General features: G+C 40.1%; 1 protein-coding gene across 3 annotated transcripts in view; it reads right to left on the bottom strand.

Moving 5' to 3' along the window:
• Positions 1-1,880: 1,880 nt before the first annotated feature.
• Positions 1,881-18,506, bottom strand: part of Rnf20 (ring finger protein 20) — a 33,683-nt gene continuing 17,057 nt past the window's right edge. For all 3 annotated transcript variants that reach the window (XM_021657701.2, XM_021657698.2, XM_021657700.2), the window contains exons 11-21: positions 11,537-11,716; positions 10,590-10,725; positions 10,150-10,271; positions 9,662-10,032; positions 8,395-8,512; positions 7,296-7,445; positions 6,676-6,888; positions 5,909-6,034; positions 5,613-5,753; positions 4,882-4,983; positions 1,881-4,588 (exon numbers count right to left, since the gene is read on the bottom strand). In XM_021657701.2, coding sequence (XP_021513376.1) covers positions 4,412-4,588; positions 4,882-4,983; positions 5,613-5,753; positions 5,909-6,034; positions 6,676-6,888; positions 7,296-7,445; positions 8,395-8,512; positions 9,662-10,032; positions 10,150-10,271; positions 10,590-10,725; positions 11,537-11,716 — 1,836 coding nt within the window. In that variant the 3' untranslated portion in view covers positions 1,881-4,411. The remainder of the gene's footprint in view (positions 4,589-4,881; positions 4,984-5,612; positions 5,754-5,908; positions 6,035-6,675; positions 6,889-7,295; positions 7,446-8,394; positions 8,513-9,661; positions 10,033-10,149; positions 10,272-10,589; positions 10,726-11,536; positions 11,717-18,506) is intronic.

Here is an 18,506-nt window from a genome sequence, read left to right as displayed (position 1 = left end):
GTCTGCCACATACAAAAAAATTTAAAAATATTTCTTCCTCTTCCCATTTATTCCTTCAATAATACTCTTGCAGTTTAATGAAATGCCCTTGCCAATTCAACATTTGGATTAAGGAAATGCAATATAAAAAGGACAGAAAATTTTTAAGTTAATTTATTTGCAACAGTAAGTATTTTGTAACAGTGAATATTCACTAGATGCAGGCACCATATTTCTTATCTCCTACATACTGATTTACTTCATCCTCTATACAACTCTGACATACTTGCAGATGAAGAAACTGAAGCACAAAGAACTGAAGACACTTCTTAATAAGTGGTGGAGCTATATCCAAAGAAGCTTGGTTTTGGAAGTGTGTTTAACACAGTACCTAGTATTACAAGAAGCACTAACTGAATGAAGAACGGGGTGAGGAAAACAGAGAGGAACCAACATCTGCCTAAATTAGAACTGTATACTGGAACTAGGTTTATGTGATGTAAATTATCAGAAAGTCTTCAAAAGTAGAAAGCTTCTTACTTCTTACCCCACTGATAACACACTATTGTACAGGTCTTCAATGAGAAGAAAAGTAAAAATCTGAATTATATGCCAATTGTATGGCTCCCTTAAGTGGCCCAGAACCTTCTACGTCATCTCTTCCAGTCCAGCAACTGACCTTTCAAATCATCTCATTTCATAGATGTCAGGTGTCAGTAACTTGAAATCCTCTAAGCACATCATTATTATATTGATACTATGGTCCCAATATTGTCTACACTGTCATTCAAAGAAAGGCTAGTCTATATTAACAGATGCTGTCTCTATAGAAATATCAATTTCAAAATTCATAGCAATTCTTTTAGTTATTGCCATAAATTAAACTTTCAGTCATAAATATAAGTTACTTTAATATAGAAAAAGTGTTTTGAAAGAGAAAAGTAAGACTTGAATTCACACACAGGTACAATAAGACAGACTTCTGAGCAGGTAGCAGAATGAAGGGAGCTGAATTATTCAGTAGCCTTTACTGAGTATTACTACTGAGTCCTACGTGCCTCTGCCACATGTTGGAGATTAAGATGTTAAGCCATTGCCCTTTCCAAATCCAAATCGTAGTAATTGTGAAACAGGTTACAATATCTTAATAGCTAATGTCAGGAAGGAACCAAAGTTGGGTAGAAATCCTCAGAAGGTAATGATAAGCTTTTATTTACCATAAAACATTTAGTATTCCAAACATTTAAGATCTAAATATTTTTCCATGCCAAGGTTTTCTCACTGTGTATGTCCAGTTCAACACAAACACTAGCCAACAATTTCATATTTGGCTCCTACTTTCTATGAATCAAGATTTTAATGATGGTAACTAGTTGCCACTTTTCTATTGTTGTGAGAAAACGACTAAGGCAATTTACAAAAGAAAGCATTTAATTTGGACTCAGCTCCCGAGGGTTACAGTCTATTACTATCATAGTGGGAAGCGTGGCAGCAGGCAGGCATGGTACTAGAGCGGTAGCTGAGAGCTCACTTCTCAATCCACAAGCATGGCAGATGGCTAACTAGAAATGTCACAGGCTTTTGAAACCTCAACGTTCACCCCACAGTGACACTCCTCCTCCAGCAAGGCCACATCTCCTAATCCTTCCCAACCAGTTCCAAGGGGGAATTCAAATACAGGAACCTATTGGAGTCATTCTCATTCAACCACTATACAAGTCAATTTCTTTAGATGCACTGAGACTTGGGTTTATCAATCAACAGTTATCCTCAGGCAAAAACAAAGAGGCAAAAAAAAAAAAACCATCTTGAAGAACAAAACGTGAAAGCATTCCAACCAACAAATGACAATGGGAATGGAGACTTTATCACTTCTTACAAGAATAAACATCACCATCCAGTAGGTCTAGGGAACAAACTATCACTTTATTGTCTTGACACGATCAAATCATGTATCACTCCAATGGTATGCACATTATTCTGTAAGTATAGCATTCCTCTGTCTTTGGAGGACAAGGATAGCTAGCAATGTGGGCACAGAACAACAAAAAAGTATCCAACAGAAATTTACGAAGAATGTAATAGCTAGTAGCAGAAACATTTCATTACCTTAGAAAAGGATCCTTGAGTAGATAGAGACAAACCATATATAAGACATATGCCTCATATTGAGTACATCTGATTTTAGTCAATGTTTAGTCAACTGTTTCTAAGAGAAAGTGGGAGGAAGGAAAATAGGGGAAGAAAGGGGGGAATAAAAGGGAAGGAGAGAGAACATCTCTACAATATCACTTTCTACTTTAAATTGAGAACTTTGCCATAAAGAAAATACCTTGTGATTTTTTTTTTTTTTTTAATTCAGACTGTTGTTTCTAATTTGGGGTAATGTCAAGTTCCCCTAAATGAAATTCCTCTCAGGATCTGAAGAGCTACTAAGTCATGAACTTAAAACTGAAACAAAATATGACATGAAATTCCATGGGTGTTCCTGAAATTCATTCCCAACCTCCTATGCAGGCAAAGGAAATCTGGCGCCCCCTACCCCAAACTCACCATGTTTGAATATTTTCTGAAAATGACTTTGAGAACTCACCTTGTGCTGCCTGGACCTCAATTTCTCAGTTAAGAAGCTTCCTCTTAACAGAGCTTTCCAGGGAATGAAATGTTTCCCTCTACATCATACCACAGGCCAATGCCCATCTGGTACCACGTAGCTGGATTTCTAAGCCAATTAACATGAGCTGCTAATATCATAAACCACCTGCTGCCCAAGTAGTCCAGTTGGTCCCTCGTTATGCTCCTGTAAGTGCCAGCAGCAATGGTGAATGCAATGGTCATATCTAGGAGTAGGGCCTGAAGCCAACATGGCTGTGTATGCATATAAATATGCATGGGTATATGCTTGGCAGCAGGATCAACTGACCAGTGGCCTCTCTTGATAACCAAGTGAACACCCAACAACTAAATCCCTATCACAAAACAGTAGGATTTGTCACAAAGCCTGCTGATGACAGCTGGTAAGAACAGAAAGGGAACATGCCCTTGACCATTATTTACACCAGGTGTTTGTTGATCAGGAAGCAACCACTTTACATAAACCTTTATTAAGCAGAGAAAATGTCTGTTGTTCTAGTTTCTATAAAACTCAAAGTTCTGAGGCCAAAGCCACCAGTGGAACAATCTCTTTCTTACCTCCACAGTGAGCTAAAGAGAACTAAGTAATCTCTTCCTTTTAGGTAGTCTCTTCTCTGTATGGACTCAAAACAACTGGGAAGAGAGAAAACTACCTCAATTAATAAAAAACAAAACAACAACAACAAAAAGAAAACCTAAATACTGTCAACAAAGACAGCATCTTAATTTTAATTCTGTTCAAAGAGTTCATCTCACTGGGTACAGTGGCACATATCCCCAATGTAAGCTCCAGCAAGGCTAAGACAGGGGAACTATCATGATTCAAGGCCAGCCTGGGTTACACAACAAAAGACACTATCTTAAAATTTCAGCTTTGTAGTTGTAACAAAGAAAACCACAAACACAAAAGTGACCTGAATCCTGCTTTAATTGAAGTATGTGGAATATTAAAATCCTACAGAAACATTACTGAGAATCTTATGGAAAAAAGGATCACACAATCTCTTTGGAGAGGAAGATGAGAGTAATTCATAGTTCACCAACACTTCCCTAGGTCACACAGCCAGAATACCCAGATCTCTTCACAATCCACTCCTGCTGCCTCTTAAGTTCCAATTCTAATTTTAGTAAAAAACACAAGGGTTATCCTGTTTGAAATTCTTCTGGCCTTAAGAAATTAAAAAACTGTAAGTATTTGTATATTTAAAACATAAATAACTTTAGCAAGAAGTCCAACTGACAGGAAAAGTCAGTTTGTTAAGAGTGGGAAAAAGATTGAATTATCCTGGATATAATTTATTAAGGCTTCAAACCTTCCAGGGGAAACTATTACAATTACACCATTGTATAACCTAAGTTTAGAAAAGGTTCACTACCCAAATCAAGAAGTCTGGGCACATAGAAAGTTTCTTTCTAAAAGCTCACTCCCCCATCAGAACATATGTTCACCCTATCTACATCTCCTTCTCGATGTTAAAACTATCAACCTGACTTCTTCAGGAGGAATGGGCAATCCAAGTTTAAAGGATAGGCCCAAAAAGAAAATGCTGAAAAATCTGTAAGAAGGACACAAACAAAGCTGGTAAGGAAGACGTGTAACAGTAGCAGTTTCTAGTTCATTCTAAAACCAAGACCTGCAGTCTTTTTCACTAATGTTCTATAGCTAGTAGAGAAGAGAACCTGGGCAAAGTCTGAGGAGCAAGACAGACAGACGGCCAGCTGTCAAGGAGAAAAGAGGTAGAGGCCCGGTGGTTAATGCAAAGTGCTTGCCTAGCCAGCTCCTCTTTCTTGACTGCAATCAGCCAATGTAGATGCGATGGAAATCATTGGCACCAAAAGCAGCATTACACTTGGGGCACTTGCGCTGTCGAGTGTCATAGCGCGTCTTCACACATTCAAAGCAGAAAACATGGAAACACTTGGTAAGTACTGCATCCTTTTTACGCATGTTACAGCAAGGGCAGGTCAGCCGTGCCTAAAAAGGAAAAAATCAAGAGTCTAAGGAACCATAAAGCTGATGACCCAAATAGCTACAATATATAAGCAAATAAAGAAAATAACTACAGCAATCTAGAAAGAATACCATTTTCCCCTGAAAAATAAACCATTCTCCGCTAGCCTTCATGTGAAGGTCAGTGCCTGCTCTCTCTGTGCTTCAGTAGAGCACTTTCGCCTTTGTATACAGGTCAGTGTCTACTGTCTCAGTTCATCAGTACATCACTTCAGGCCTGACAAACACAAAGATGCTACTGCATCAGCTTTTCTCACCTTGTAGTCCTTTATCTCCTCCATCAGAATCTCATCACACTTGGGCACATTGTCTGGCTTCTTGGTGGTCTCCAGCTTTCTTCGAAGCCTAGAGATGTCCTCCTGCAGCAAGACAGTAGACACAGTAGACACACTTCCCTGGCCTGCCATTTCTGACAGAAAGAATTTCTCCAAGTTGACCTTTTGTATTGTACAAACAAAGAAGTTTTTGTCCTTTCATATCCAATTATCTTTAGGAATGTAGGAACTTGTAAATGCCTGTATAAGACACTTTTGATCCAGAACAGGAAATCCTAATTTTATCCCCAAATTAGAAGTGCATGAATGAGAGCACTTTCAGTCCAATGAAAACAAAAGCTGGGAACTCAAGAGAGCAGGATGCTTTACTTTGTGGTAACTAGCTTTATGGTGAGGGTAGACCTGAATAAAATAATTTACAGGCCTACGGAAAAGGACAGAGGCTACCATGAGAAACAGCTGGCATGAGAAAAATGAGAAGTATGATCAGTGAGGTTTTAGCCTTCTACTGAAGTTTTATTACTACGCAACAGTTTAGTAGTTTACACATTTTGCAGGTATTTGTTCTATAACTAGAAAACATGGCACGAAACACACAATGCCAGCCTCTTCCCACAAGGCCCTTCACTCTAGCAGAACATTGTGTACGAGACGCACGACAGCCTTCAGAAAGCACTGAAAAGATAAATATAATCAAAGACAACTGCTCTTGCCTGTGCTCGTTTAAAATTGAACAAGTCCTTTTCTTTGGTGACACTGTTCTCCACGATTTCATCCTGAAAGTCATGAAGCTTCTTCTGAGCCAGTTCCAGCTGTGCTTTGAGGTCATCTGCAAGCTGGGCTGCCTCCATTGCCTATGTGGAATACAGAAACATCATCTTAGCCTTCCTTCCAGGAAAGGGAATGACAACCTAAGACCAGATACTAGGTGAACTTAAGCACTCTGGGCAAGTGCTGTTTATTTTCCCCTGGAGCCTACCCAACTGAGAGGTCGTAGAGGCCACCATACCTTACGTTTATTCATCTCCAAGGCTTGAGTCCTGAGGCCTAGCTCCTTCTCCCCTGTGCCAATGTTACTCTGAAGCAGGTGCTCCTTCTCTTCCAGTTTCCTTACTACCTGTAACTGGGCATCTACCTGTGTAGGAGAAAAATTAAATTTTAATGTGAGCAGGCAGAAAAATAAAATCAGCTATATACTATTTACCCATACCCAAGCTATTGATGACTTCATCCATGAACCTTTCAAAATATATCGAAGATTATGATTATTAAAGGCTTCAATTTTTCACATAAAATAATTCCTGAATATTCAGACTTTGTGAACCTACCAAAAAAAAGTTTCTAACTTGCCAAAAATGGAAAATTATACTTATACATATTCATCTTCTGCAGTTAAGGCTTGTCCAACTAGAACATAAACATTGACTCAAACCAAACTTAACTCTATTTCTTTTAAAACAGCTGGAGGTTCTGAAGTAGACTTTTTCTTGAAATCAATCCACAAAATAGAAGCAAACAATACTAACAGATAAAAAGTAAAATCACATATTCAATTCTGGCCTCTCACTCAAAAACTTTCATCTCAATATCTAAAGGCAAACAGGTCAAAAGAAAACCCATTTGTTTGAACAGGTAAATGCATTTACCCACACTCTACCATACACCTAGCTGGCAGCATTTCTATCACACAAAGAAGCCACAATGACCAGTACTGTGGGTGTCTTCATGCAAAGTCCCTTACTTAACAGAACGGAGAACTCCACTCATCCCAATTACCTGAGTCTTCAGCGTCAAAACCTGGTCAGCCAACTCCTCCTTCTCCTCCTTAAGCAACTTATGGATCTGATTAGACTTGATTCGCTCTGACATGAGCTTGAAGTTTGCATCATCCTTCTCCCGTAACTGCTGCATCAAACGAATGTTCTGCTCCTGCATGTCCTCAAATGCCTGTCCTGTGACATCCATCTCAGAGAGCAGAGCTTCTTCCTCCTAAAATGAGGAACCAATTAGCAAATCTGCTAATGGCAAAGGATGAGCAGAGGAAACTAGACCATCCTGCTGTTCACCTGCATTAGTTTTATATGTCTATAATCACACAGTATAAAACTCATTCTCTAATCACTAAATCCTTCAGTCCCAGTAAGCAGAGACAGAAGAGGTCCTCAGTAAACAATGAATATCTGAAACAGCTGTTCCACTGAAAGTGAAAATAAACTTTCTGCCATCCAGATACAAAAAAAGAAAATAAGGGAAGGATAACAGACAAAGATTTCAAAGTAAAAAAAAAAAAAGAAAATGATAAAAATTATGAACAGGACTAGGACTAAAGTCAACCTCTGCTGACAGTAATTTACCGTTCAGATTTTTACTTCAAGTATTAATGGAGGAGTGCCCACCTGCTTAGCCATGGCCAGCTTCTTCTGCAAGTATTCAATCTGTTCCTCCACTGCCCGGATCTTCCTCAAGGCATCCTCATCAGCCATTTTCTTGTTCTCTTTCTTCTCCTTATCTTCCAGATCTTTGAGTCTTTGTCTGAGATCCTCCAACTACAAGAGGAAAAGGATCATTTAAAATAATTAAGCCATCAAACACTTCCAAAAATCAATCATACACAAATGGAAGGCTCACATAATCAAACATCAAAGAACTGTGGAACAGGATAAATGATACACTGAGAATTGACATAATTCAGCACACTACTTATCACCATCCTGCATTTTATACATCTATAGGCAGGGGTTTTGACTATTATGCGCAATTTTCTTTGGAAATGTTCAAACTGTCTTCTCCGTAGACCTCCAATTTTCAAGAATAAAAACATTTCTCTAGAGAAAGGTATGGTGCTGCACAACTTTAACACCAGCACTCAGGAGGTAGAGGCAGGCAGACCCCTGAGAGTTCAAGGCCAGGCTGGCCTACATAGTAGGCCACACATAAAAGACTGTCTCAAAAAGAAAAAAGAAGAAAAAAAAAATTGTCTCAGGGCTGATGGGATGGCTGCTCTGCTTGATTACTGGGGCTCAATTCAATCCACATGACACCTCACAACCACCTCTAACTCCAGTTCTAGGTGCCCTCTTCTGGGCTCCAAAGGCACCAGGCACTTATGGCCTCTGTGGATATCAGGCACACATGTGATGCACAAACATACAGGCAAGGAAAACATCCTTAAACAAAAAATAATAAAAGATAATTTTAAAAAACATTCCTTTCAAATGCAACCAGAAAAAGAGAACTACCACAGTAATAATGAAGATAAGGTGGCAATAATTTCTCATGACCAATCAAGAAATGAAAATTTTAAAACCTATTCCTCGTTCTTGTAATTCATACATATTTTACTACCTTGCAGTGAATTTTAAAAGCCTGACTTCAGACAGTCTTTGAAAAGGTAGAGTGTGCTAAAATGAACACTAGCTTTAAAAGCGAAAAATACAAAGGACAACTTCACAAATGAAGATTTTCACCAGGATGACAGGTAACAGGTTTGATTACCTCTGCCTTCGACTTCTTCTCAGCTGCCATTAGCTGCACTTTATCTCTCTGTTCCTTGGGGGCAGAACGATACATATCTAGCAGCAATTTCATCTCCTTCTGGCTCTCTTGTGCTTTCCTATGACAGCATGGTAAACGGAAAGAAACAATGGATTGAGAAAACAAAAGACATCAGAGTAAGAGCATTTAAGATAGAACATAATATCTCACAAAATATTATTTTAATAGAAATATTTTTTAAATATTTTACAAAAGTTTTTTTTACTCTATGTTATACAGAAAAGACAGATTTTGCATAATTACCAATAGACATCTGGAATATACTTGGAGAGCACAGAAAAGAAAGCCGTATAGATGAATCTTTTCTCTGTTCAATTTTACAACATAGTTATAAAGTAAGAAATTGTAGCACTAACGACACAGGTACATTCAAGTGGTGCCACTCAGAAACTAGAACTAGTAGACAGATCTGGGGTATACTTAGTCAACCCATCCAGATGACTTTTATAGGGAGATAAAATTTTGCCTTTAAAATAAATCAAAAAGGATGAACTTTTTAAAGTTAAAAATAAACTGTTAATCCTAGGGCTGACAATCTCATTGTAAACACTTTTTGAAGACTAACACTTCATCTCTCTCTAAATGGTAAAGCTTAACTACATGTGAGCTCAAAAACTTCAAGCACAATGTGCCCTTAGATTCAAATACCATCAAAGTATGAACCATGAAAAACAGTCAGAAGAGCCAGTTCCACCAGAGACATTATTGCTTATTAGGAGCAAACAAGGCAATGTGTCATGTTGGGACAAAGATAATGCTGCAATGAGTTAAGTCAGTCCTTCTGTCTAAATTCTGTAGGAGGAAACTGCCTAAGGAATTCTTGGTTTGGGCTAGCGTACCTCCAAAACAGTCAACAACAAATAAATACCACTAAGGTTAGAGATGTAGGATAATTTAAAACACAGATGATATCAACAATTTACTTAAACCTAAAAGCAGCAGTTCATTCCAGTAATTCTCAGCTCTGCTATGTCAATGTGGTATCTGCTCTTCAGGAGCTGACTGGCACCTCATCACTCAGCAACACTATACAATAGCCAGGTAGGCTATATGGCTGTACATCAGATTGAAAGTTCAGACCACAGTAATTGCACATCCAGCTAGATGACTGGGTGAGCCATTCCATAAAGGAAACACTTCATTTTTAGTTTCAGGCTCTAACTGATGTCTTAGGTTCAAGCTCTGAATCACTATAAACATCACTCACTTGAGTTCAATCTTCAGCTGCTTGATAACTTCTGCTTCCTTTTTTCTTCCATCATCATGTTTCCCTTTCTCTTTATCCTTAGCAGAATCCCTCTCTTTTTCTGACTCTCTCAGTTTCTGTTTCTCTCGTTCTCTCTCCTTTTCCTTTTCTCGTTCTCGTTCTCGCTCTCTTTCTTTCTCCCTCCTTTCTCGTTCTCTCTCTTCTTCATCCCGTTTGGACTTAACTTCACTCGCATCCTCCTGAGAGGGCTTTGATGCTGAGGAATGAGTGGACAGGTCCTCAGAATCTGGCTTTAGCTCTGTGGGTTCATCTTTGGAGTCCTCAGTACTAGACTGAGACTGCAGGAGAGCACTGCCACTGCGTAGACGCGTCTAGGAGACAATGAAAGAAAGATGCACATCACCTCTATAGCGCATAATGCTTCCCTCAGACGTGATGCCCTTACCATCACCATGGCAAACAATGCTTATTCAACTGCTCCAGATCACCTTGTTCAGGTCGGACTGCGCCTCTCTCAGTTTCCGTTTGTACCTCAGGACTTCCCCCTTCAGCTGGTGGTTATGATTCTGGAGGCTGCTGATGAGGTGGCGCATCTCCCGGTTTATGGGACCTGAAAAACAGCAGCTGCAAATTAGGAGCCTTAAAAAGGACAAAGGCTCAAGGAGAGAAAGCTCAGAGCACATCAGGAAATTCTGAGTAACAAGAAGAGGTATGAAAAAAATGTTTTCTCAGAAGATGAAAAGCAAACTGCTTGAGTGAATTAAAACAAACCCCTAGGTGATTGGTCGAAATGAATTATAGGATTCTATTCCAGATATTTATGTCTTCTGAGTTTAAGTGAGAATTAACAAATCTCAAGAATCTTGTTTTAGTTCAAAGAAGAAATTTACAATAGACAGAACACAGAGCAGGGCAAGAATGAGCCTACCTGCTTGTTCATTGGCAGCAAGGGTCTGCTCAAACTCTATCCTCAGCATCTCATACTCCTTGCGGACCTGGGCCAAGGTATCCTCCAGCTGGATCACTTCTGTCCTCAGCTTCTTATGCAGACTAACCTCATCTCGCTGCAAATAAAGAACCAACTGAACATTCATACACCTGTACTCTACGAAGTTCCACTTCCACACTTAAAGAACACCAGTTGTAATTTAGAAACATCACTTCAGAACCTAGCAGACCACTGAAGAAATAAGGAAATGAACTCTAACTATAGTTGAGATTACAATTCACTTGGACAAAGTAACCATGAACTGTCTAGAATTAAACATAAACTAGCATTTGGTTTATTTAGCTGACATACACAAAAACTCCAACTATCTTAAACACTATGTTTAAGGAGTATAGGAAGACACAAAAGAGAACATAAAAATCTTAAAAATAAAAGTTCTGCCTTCAAAATGATTTACCAAAACGTGTACTAAATGCCACAATGGCACAATGCCCACCTGTCCTCCACAAACTTAGGAACCAATATTGTGAAGATTGATGTCACTGCTGAGACACATGTCTACTTCTAACTATCAACTACCTTTTGATCTTTCCCACCCACTTACTCGTCAGGAAGACTTCCCAGTCAAATCTGATGCTGTGTCTCTTCATCAGCACATCTTTGGACAACTACCACTGAATTGTGCAGCATCCTTATGAGCTGCATTCTCCCAATGGACTGTACAATTTATAAGGGCAAGAATTTTGTTGTCTTAGACTCAAGCCCACTGGATATTGGGATATCAACTTTACATGAAAGTAAAGCCACAAAATCTATTATGCAGGCAATTATATAATGAAGACAAAGCATGAGAGGGAATTGCTGGCTCAGTGGTAGAGCACTGGGTCCCATACCTACCACTGCAACAAAGAAAAGCTCGCTGTTACCTCAATGAGTTCAACCTGGCGCTGGTGAGTTCCCCGGGTGCCATGAAGCAAAGTCCGAGCCTCATCCAAGTGGGCTTTCAGCTGTAGACTCTCGTTGTAAAGGACAGAGAACTGTGACTGCATGCAGCGATATTCTGGAGTTTCCTTAACCACTTCCTCCACTGCACTCCGCAATTCCACCTTAATAAGGCCCAAGGAATATGCAAGTCAGAATGAGAGTGAAGCACGTATGTCCTACATGTCAGACACATGGGAGAAAAATACCTTAAACTCACTGATGCCCCACACACTTCAAACTGTTACTCAGAAAAGTATAAGTCTGTACTACAGTCCTGTGTAACACTCAGTCCCTGTGTAAACTAGGTCACCCAGGACTACTTTGATATGTATTTTACATTGTATCAACTCCAATCAAAGGAAGCCAGAAGAGCTACTAGAAGAGTTACATGCTCCCTGGATGAATGGGCTATTAACTTTACATAACTAGCATTCAGGGTATCTATTCTAAAACACAGCAGAAGACCCCAGTAACTAGCTGTTCTTTATTAACCATCACAGAGAAAATATTTCTAACTGGCAGAAAAAGTAGTCATGTTTTCATAATCAACTATTTGCTTTAATTTCCCAAGAATTTTAACGAAGCTTTCACTTTTAGTTCAAGTAACTTTATTATTAAACTAGAAATAAATTATAAATGACGGTCTATGCATCAAAGAAGGAAGAGGAGAACTTCCTGAAGAATCTTTGTTCCCCTGAGATTCTGCAAGGGAAAATTCTAATAGGCAAGAATGAACACCAATGGATCACTACCACTGCACCTACAGGAAATTGTAGAGCCAAATCTGTGACCAGTCTCTGGCAACAAACACCATGTGACCAACTGTCCCCATGGCATGTACTTCTTCCTGCAATTTACCTTACAAACACACATTTTTACCTTACTCACTATGGTAACTCTACTAGAAATTTTTTTAACAAATTCTAAGTCAGAGGACCTTGATTTCGCCTATGAATCTTTAGTGGTAACTCTAAGTCTTTTTCAGAACAAGACCTGTACAGACAATAAGTGCAAAAGCAAATGAGTACATAGCACATCAACAAGAGCTGCATTTCTCCTCAGCTTTAGGAATTAGAACTGCACATAGGATATACAACATGGAGGGTTTTTTACACAATTTCTGTGCAAATTGACTTCCATTAACAAGCCAGTTTTGTTTGTTCTTTGTATGATGAGAACATTTAAGATCTACTCTCCCAGCCTATTTTATGTATACAGTACAGAGTTCCAGTCACCATACTGTACATGAGGCCTCCAGTGTTTACCTAAGCAGCAACTAAAACTTTGAGCCTTTTCATTAGACCTCTCCAAGGTCTTTTCCCATTACCACCGTGCTTGAAGAAACACACTTCTGATAAGCACATTGGGTTCAGTTTGGTGTAGTTGGCAAGCTTTCCTTTCACTTTTGGTGGCTGCACTACCAGAATTTAGAGCCCTTCCCCTCAGGAAATCCTATTGACAGGTCCGTAATTCACCCTCAGACCCTCTGTGGGTCCCTCTCTTGGTGACGGAGTCTGGGTGACAACCCACTCCCTCTCAGATGTCTGTTCTCTGCATCTTGGGAGACTTGAGGACACTCTCTGTCTCTCAACTTTGGTCCACCAGGCTCCACTATTTGGGTAGGCTCTCCCCCACCCAAATAAAACTCCTATTAATGATACACTTTAGTAACCAACAACGTGTCTCTGCTTTCTCTTCTGTCTGCTCCCAGCCCTCTGTATAACTCCTATACTCTCCAAACTTTTCTACAGGTTGCTGTTGTAAGACTTTATGCCCTTTCGTGTGTTATTTAACCCTCTGTGCACTGCAGGAATACTGACTGTCAGGCACTCTGCCCATCAGCTGTTGCTCCCTGCCCATGCAGCCATGCAGCCATCTCTGCTAAACCCCCTCGCTACTCCCACTGAAACCACAGACCACACCCCTCAGACTTGACCTGCTACCTTCCCCCTTCCTCTCTCTCCCACCCCATACTGCAGTCTCCACTGCTGTAAGCTCTCAAAGTGCCATGTTCCCCCACACAAACCCTGCATGCTTCCTTTCCACCCACCTAAACTCTGGTAATGCTCCAACAGGCCCCCTCCTTCTCCAGGACCATCCGCCCAGCTGCACTCACTCCTCAAGTCAGCCCTGCGCACTCTGCACCTCCAGTCCAGCTTGGCCTCGTGGGATAGAGCCAATGCTCAAGAATGGAGCACTCAGCCTTGCCAACACTTCTAACAACTAATCATTTCCCTCCTTCTAGGAACTGCAGCTTCCGTAGGCCCATGCCTGAGCCACAGCAATCATTTCTGGGCTACTACAACTGGCCCCCCTCCCCTCTCCTCTGCAACTAGTTCCAGCTGTGCCACTCTAACAGTCCCATGCCCCTCTCACTGTCCTTGCTCCAAAAGCTCCTCTTCCTGATTCTCCACTGTTGATTACCAAGGGAGCAACAACATCATTTAGTCTTATCTCCTACCTCCCTGTCCAGATCCCTGCCACTGTGCCAACTCATTAACCCTTTCCTTTCCTGACTGCCTACAGCTTAAACTGAATTATACAAGAACTGCAATATTCTTTAATGACAAAAGTTTACTACATTTATGGTTTATGATTTATTTTCATAATAAAAGATCTCCAATTAAATCTTCAACTCAGACTTTAATACTCAAACTTAACAGGAATAAAGCTGCAAGTCCTAATCTTATAAGAGCTATATTAACTGATTATAAACTGTTAAAGATAAATAAAACATACAAGTTAATTATCAGTTACCTCATAATTAAATTCTTCAATATGTTCATAATGATACTTATAGTGGTGATTAATTACCAACATTGTGGAGAGTTGCTTGTTTTCACCCTGGCCTTCACCTGGAGACAGGGATAGGCAGGATATTTTGCCAAGTCCACTTCCTTTTGTTTGTGTGAGGATCACACAGACAAGTGGTCGAGGTAAATCAGTTTGACTTCTTGATGAACCCCTTCATTGTATCGAGGTGCTTTGCTCTGACTGTAAAAAGGAATTGTGGAATAAACCGGTGTGACAGTTTCTACTGGTAGCCCTCTCAAACTGATTCCATGTGTAGTGTGTTGGTTATTTTTTTAATCCTCACTCCCCACTCAAGAACTGTTCAACTCTACTGGTGGGCTCCAACACAACATAAGCTCTATTTAACCTTCTGCATGTGTTTTCAAGATTAAGCCTAAAATCAGGTATACTTAATAGATACTTGGTCCTCAAACTCCTCTGAATACAGCATTTAAAATGTTCAATAAAAACTTCCCACAATAAACAGAGACTCGCTTCTAACAAAAAAAAAAAAAAAAAAAAAAAAAAAACTTTAGGGTCTCCAAAAAATAAAAAATAAAAAGGAATATTGCACCATCTATTCCACCTGGACAGTGGTAATGCTAACCACTGGGGAAAAACTGTCCTATGCCCCATCTGCCACCAGGAACCTATAAGAACTGTGGACACTTTTGGATTGATTGCTGTACTCTGCCTCATCAAAGTAAGGTCAATGTTCCCCAATTCTTCCTCTATAGGAAAAATTCCTCAGACCTAAGTCTGACAACCGAAGGCCTGCTGCTCTGTAGGACAACTGAAACTTAAATGTTGTCTTTTCTGACATCTGAAGACTGTTTCTGCAATGAACCATTGCAGATGACTGTCTAAGTAAAGTTTCTGTCAAAAGTTTTAATTTATACAACAAACATTTAAATTATACATCCTGAAGATGCTATCTAAGCCAGTCCTGATGAGACCTGATAGACTAGGGTCAGATGGAAGGGGAGGAGGACCGCCCCTATCATTGGACTGGAGGAGGGGTATAGGAGAAAAAGAGGGAGAGAACGTGGGATTGGGAAGGGAGAGGGGAGGGGGCTAAGCTGGGATACAAAGTAAATAAACTGTAATTAATAAAAAATAAAATAATTTTAAAAAGAACATAAAAAGGGTATGATATATTATTATAGCATCTAACACTAACAAGAACAATAAAAACAGTAAGAGGACATAAATAAATAAATAAATAAATAAATAAATAAATAAATAAATACAGTGTCCTACTCAAATTCATCCTTCACAGATCACTTATGACACTGAGGACTACCTGCAGCTTTAACAACAACAAACACCTAGCTGCCTGGCCAGTCCATTTCGTATGTACAGATTACCTTACTAACAGGCTTCACACTCAGAAAGATCTGGAGTTTATGAGAGTAATGAAAAACAGACATGGAAGTTTTGTAGGTCAAGAAAAATGAATGATACAAGGTATGCAGATCTAAAGCTATAACAGGATGTGTTAAATTCTAAAGAGAATAGTTTTAAGCCATGAAGGTTTGAGAAAGTGACTTACGGGTCTGAGAAAGTAATTTAAGGTCTATTAAAGTTGTTTCAGATATCTTTCCTTCTCTCTATGGTTACTTCTCTCCCTCACCCATAGTTAGAATACACAAGCAGTCTCCTCCAAATGTCTCCAAATGTCTCCCTTAATTTATTCAAGTTTTTTTTTTTCTCTTTATTCTATCATGTCCTATTCCCTTACTAAGAAAAGATATCCTCTCCAGAACTGACATAATTTTGCCTTTTATCCCAACAACAGCTCCAGGATACTCTTATATCCCTCTTCCTTTCCAGTCTGCATTTGTACACTCACTTTCCAAAATCCCAAAACTCTTCTTATTCTCTGCTAACTTTAGTCAACCCCATTGTTTGGGATGCCAACCTCCTTCCCTTGTTGCACATCATAAACCCCTCTATTACGCTCAAAGACCCTTCTGACTACATTTACAAACCCTGATCCTCCCTACCTTTAACTGCCTCTGCCTAGGCCTCAAACCCATCATTTCTTTGCCCCTCCTCTTTACCCTACAATACTCCCAAATTAACAATCAAAAACCTAATAGAACCTTACACTTAGTCCAGGACTTTTACTCCATTAATTGTTGTCTTTTATACCCTTGAGCCTCTAACCCTTTGGCTATCCTCTCCATTATCCCTGACAACACTACTCACTTTTAAATTCTTAAAGGCTTTCTTCTCAAAACTCCTGGATGACCACTCCCAAGACCTTTTTGCCTTCACACAGATGGATCCTGATATGTAACTGACCTGGACTGTCCTTCCCCAGGGATTCAGAGACAATTCCCAAAATTTTGGCCAGGCACTCACTACAGACCTGGCCTGTGTTCTCCTCTTTTCAGGATATAGACAACCTCCTTCTTTGCAGTCCTTCCTTCTCTGATAGCCAATCTGACACTGCCTCACTCGTCAATGTCCTCTACGCAGAGATGCTGTAGTATATTACTAATTCTGATTCACTATCTATACGAAGTGATTCCTAGATCTTCTCCTTCCTCCCATCTGCAAACATTTCCTTAAACTTAAAATGTTCTCCTTTCTGCCCCAGATCCTCTACACTCCTGTCCAAGAACACTCAAAAATCTACCCTAATCCTCTCATACATGAGGGTCCTTTAGCTACTTCTGCCTACACTTTTATATGGATGGCAGCCCCTTCCTGTCAGACAGCCACAGCAGACTGACCCCTCCATTATCAATATTTATCCTCACCCTCTGGTTCCTGTTCTCTCAAGAGCATCTATTCCCCCACAAACTTCATCTTTCTCCTCACATTCCTACTTTTCCTCTGCCCAATGATTGCCAAACATCCACCACCAGCTGCCTCCCCTAAATTCATTAATTGTCCAGACAGCCTCAGACATCAAACACTGAACAAATCCCACATTCCCAATTACAAGACAACTAAACCCAAGCTGTCTCCTCTCCAACATACACACATTCTCTTGGCCAAACTCTCACCTGGGTCCAGGTCATCCAACAAACCCTGTCCTCAACCTCATCGATATCTCCTTCAATGGCTCCCAATGCATTCTTTGTGGTTCTCTTTAATGGTCTCTATTAATCAAACTCCCTCTCACCATTGATATCCCGGTTGCCAATACTCTACACCCACTACCTGCTTGTCCCCTTAACAATTCAATTCCCACTTTGAGAAACAAAGAAAGCCAAGTTCTCTCAACCTTTCCTCACCAACCCTAAAAACCTGTTACAGCCTGTCTTTCTCACCATTCGCCAAGAGTCTCCCAATCATCCATATTCTAAATTACTTCAATTTCAGAAAAAATCTGAACACCACAGGAAAGGCTATTAAAACAAAAGCCTCTTAAATTATATTCTCCCCAACACAACCAGACCCAGCTTTCAGATAACGATTATTTCCCAATTCTTTATATTGCCAATCTAAATTTTCCTGGCTCTTCCTAAGAACTCTCAAACAGACTCTAGACAAGTACTGCCAACCAACAGCCTAAATTTTCCTGCCTATTGCCTATTCCTAAAGGGGGATCTCTCTCCCTTTCCCTGGTCTTGGGCCAGTTCCCAACTACCAGGACAATGAACCTAGAATTTTCAAATGTACATCCAAGATAATTTTTTTTTTCTAAAGTTTCTTAACTTTACCTTTGTACCTAGTCTTTTCAAATCAACTACAGGCGGTTCCAGAAACTCCAAGGCCAGCCTTGGCTGTTTCCTTGGAATCTACATCCCGGTCCGGTCTCATAGACTACACTTCCCTAGCCTCAGATAAACCCCCTGAACCTGGACACTGACTGATAGAGCCTGTTCTTCCCAGCCCTGACCAGCAACCCAACTTCCTCACGTCCTCTAACAATGGCCCAATATCAGGAGGAAGCAGCCAGAGACAGCAACAACCTCCTTACCCAACACCCAGTGAGCCAATAATACAACAAAGACGTGGGAATGAAGGGACTCTGGCCAGCTTGAGTATGATGGGCATGGCTCTGGTAGGCCTTGCCTCCTCTTCTATTCCTTCTGCCTTGCTAAAAAACATCAGATTATGTCCTAAAGCTAGTCACCAAAGTCTATTCCCTTATTGGCCACT

This window comes from Meriones unguiculatus, chromosome 3 (genome assembly GCF_030254825.1).
Source record: "Meriones unguiculatus strain TT.TT164.6M chromosome 3, Bangor_MerUng_6.1, whole genome shotgun sequence".
Taxonomy (NCBI): Eukaryota; Metazoa; Chordata; class Mammalia; order Rodentia; family Muridae; genus Meriones; species Meriones unguiculatus.
Note: the sequence above shows the minus strand (reverse complement) of the source record. Positions and strands in the feature narration are given on the sequence as shown.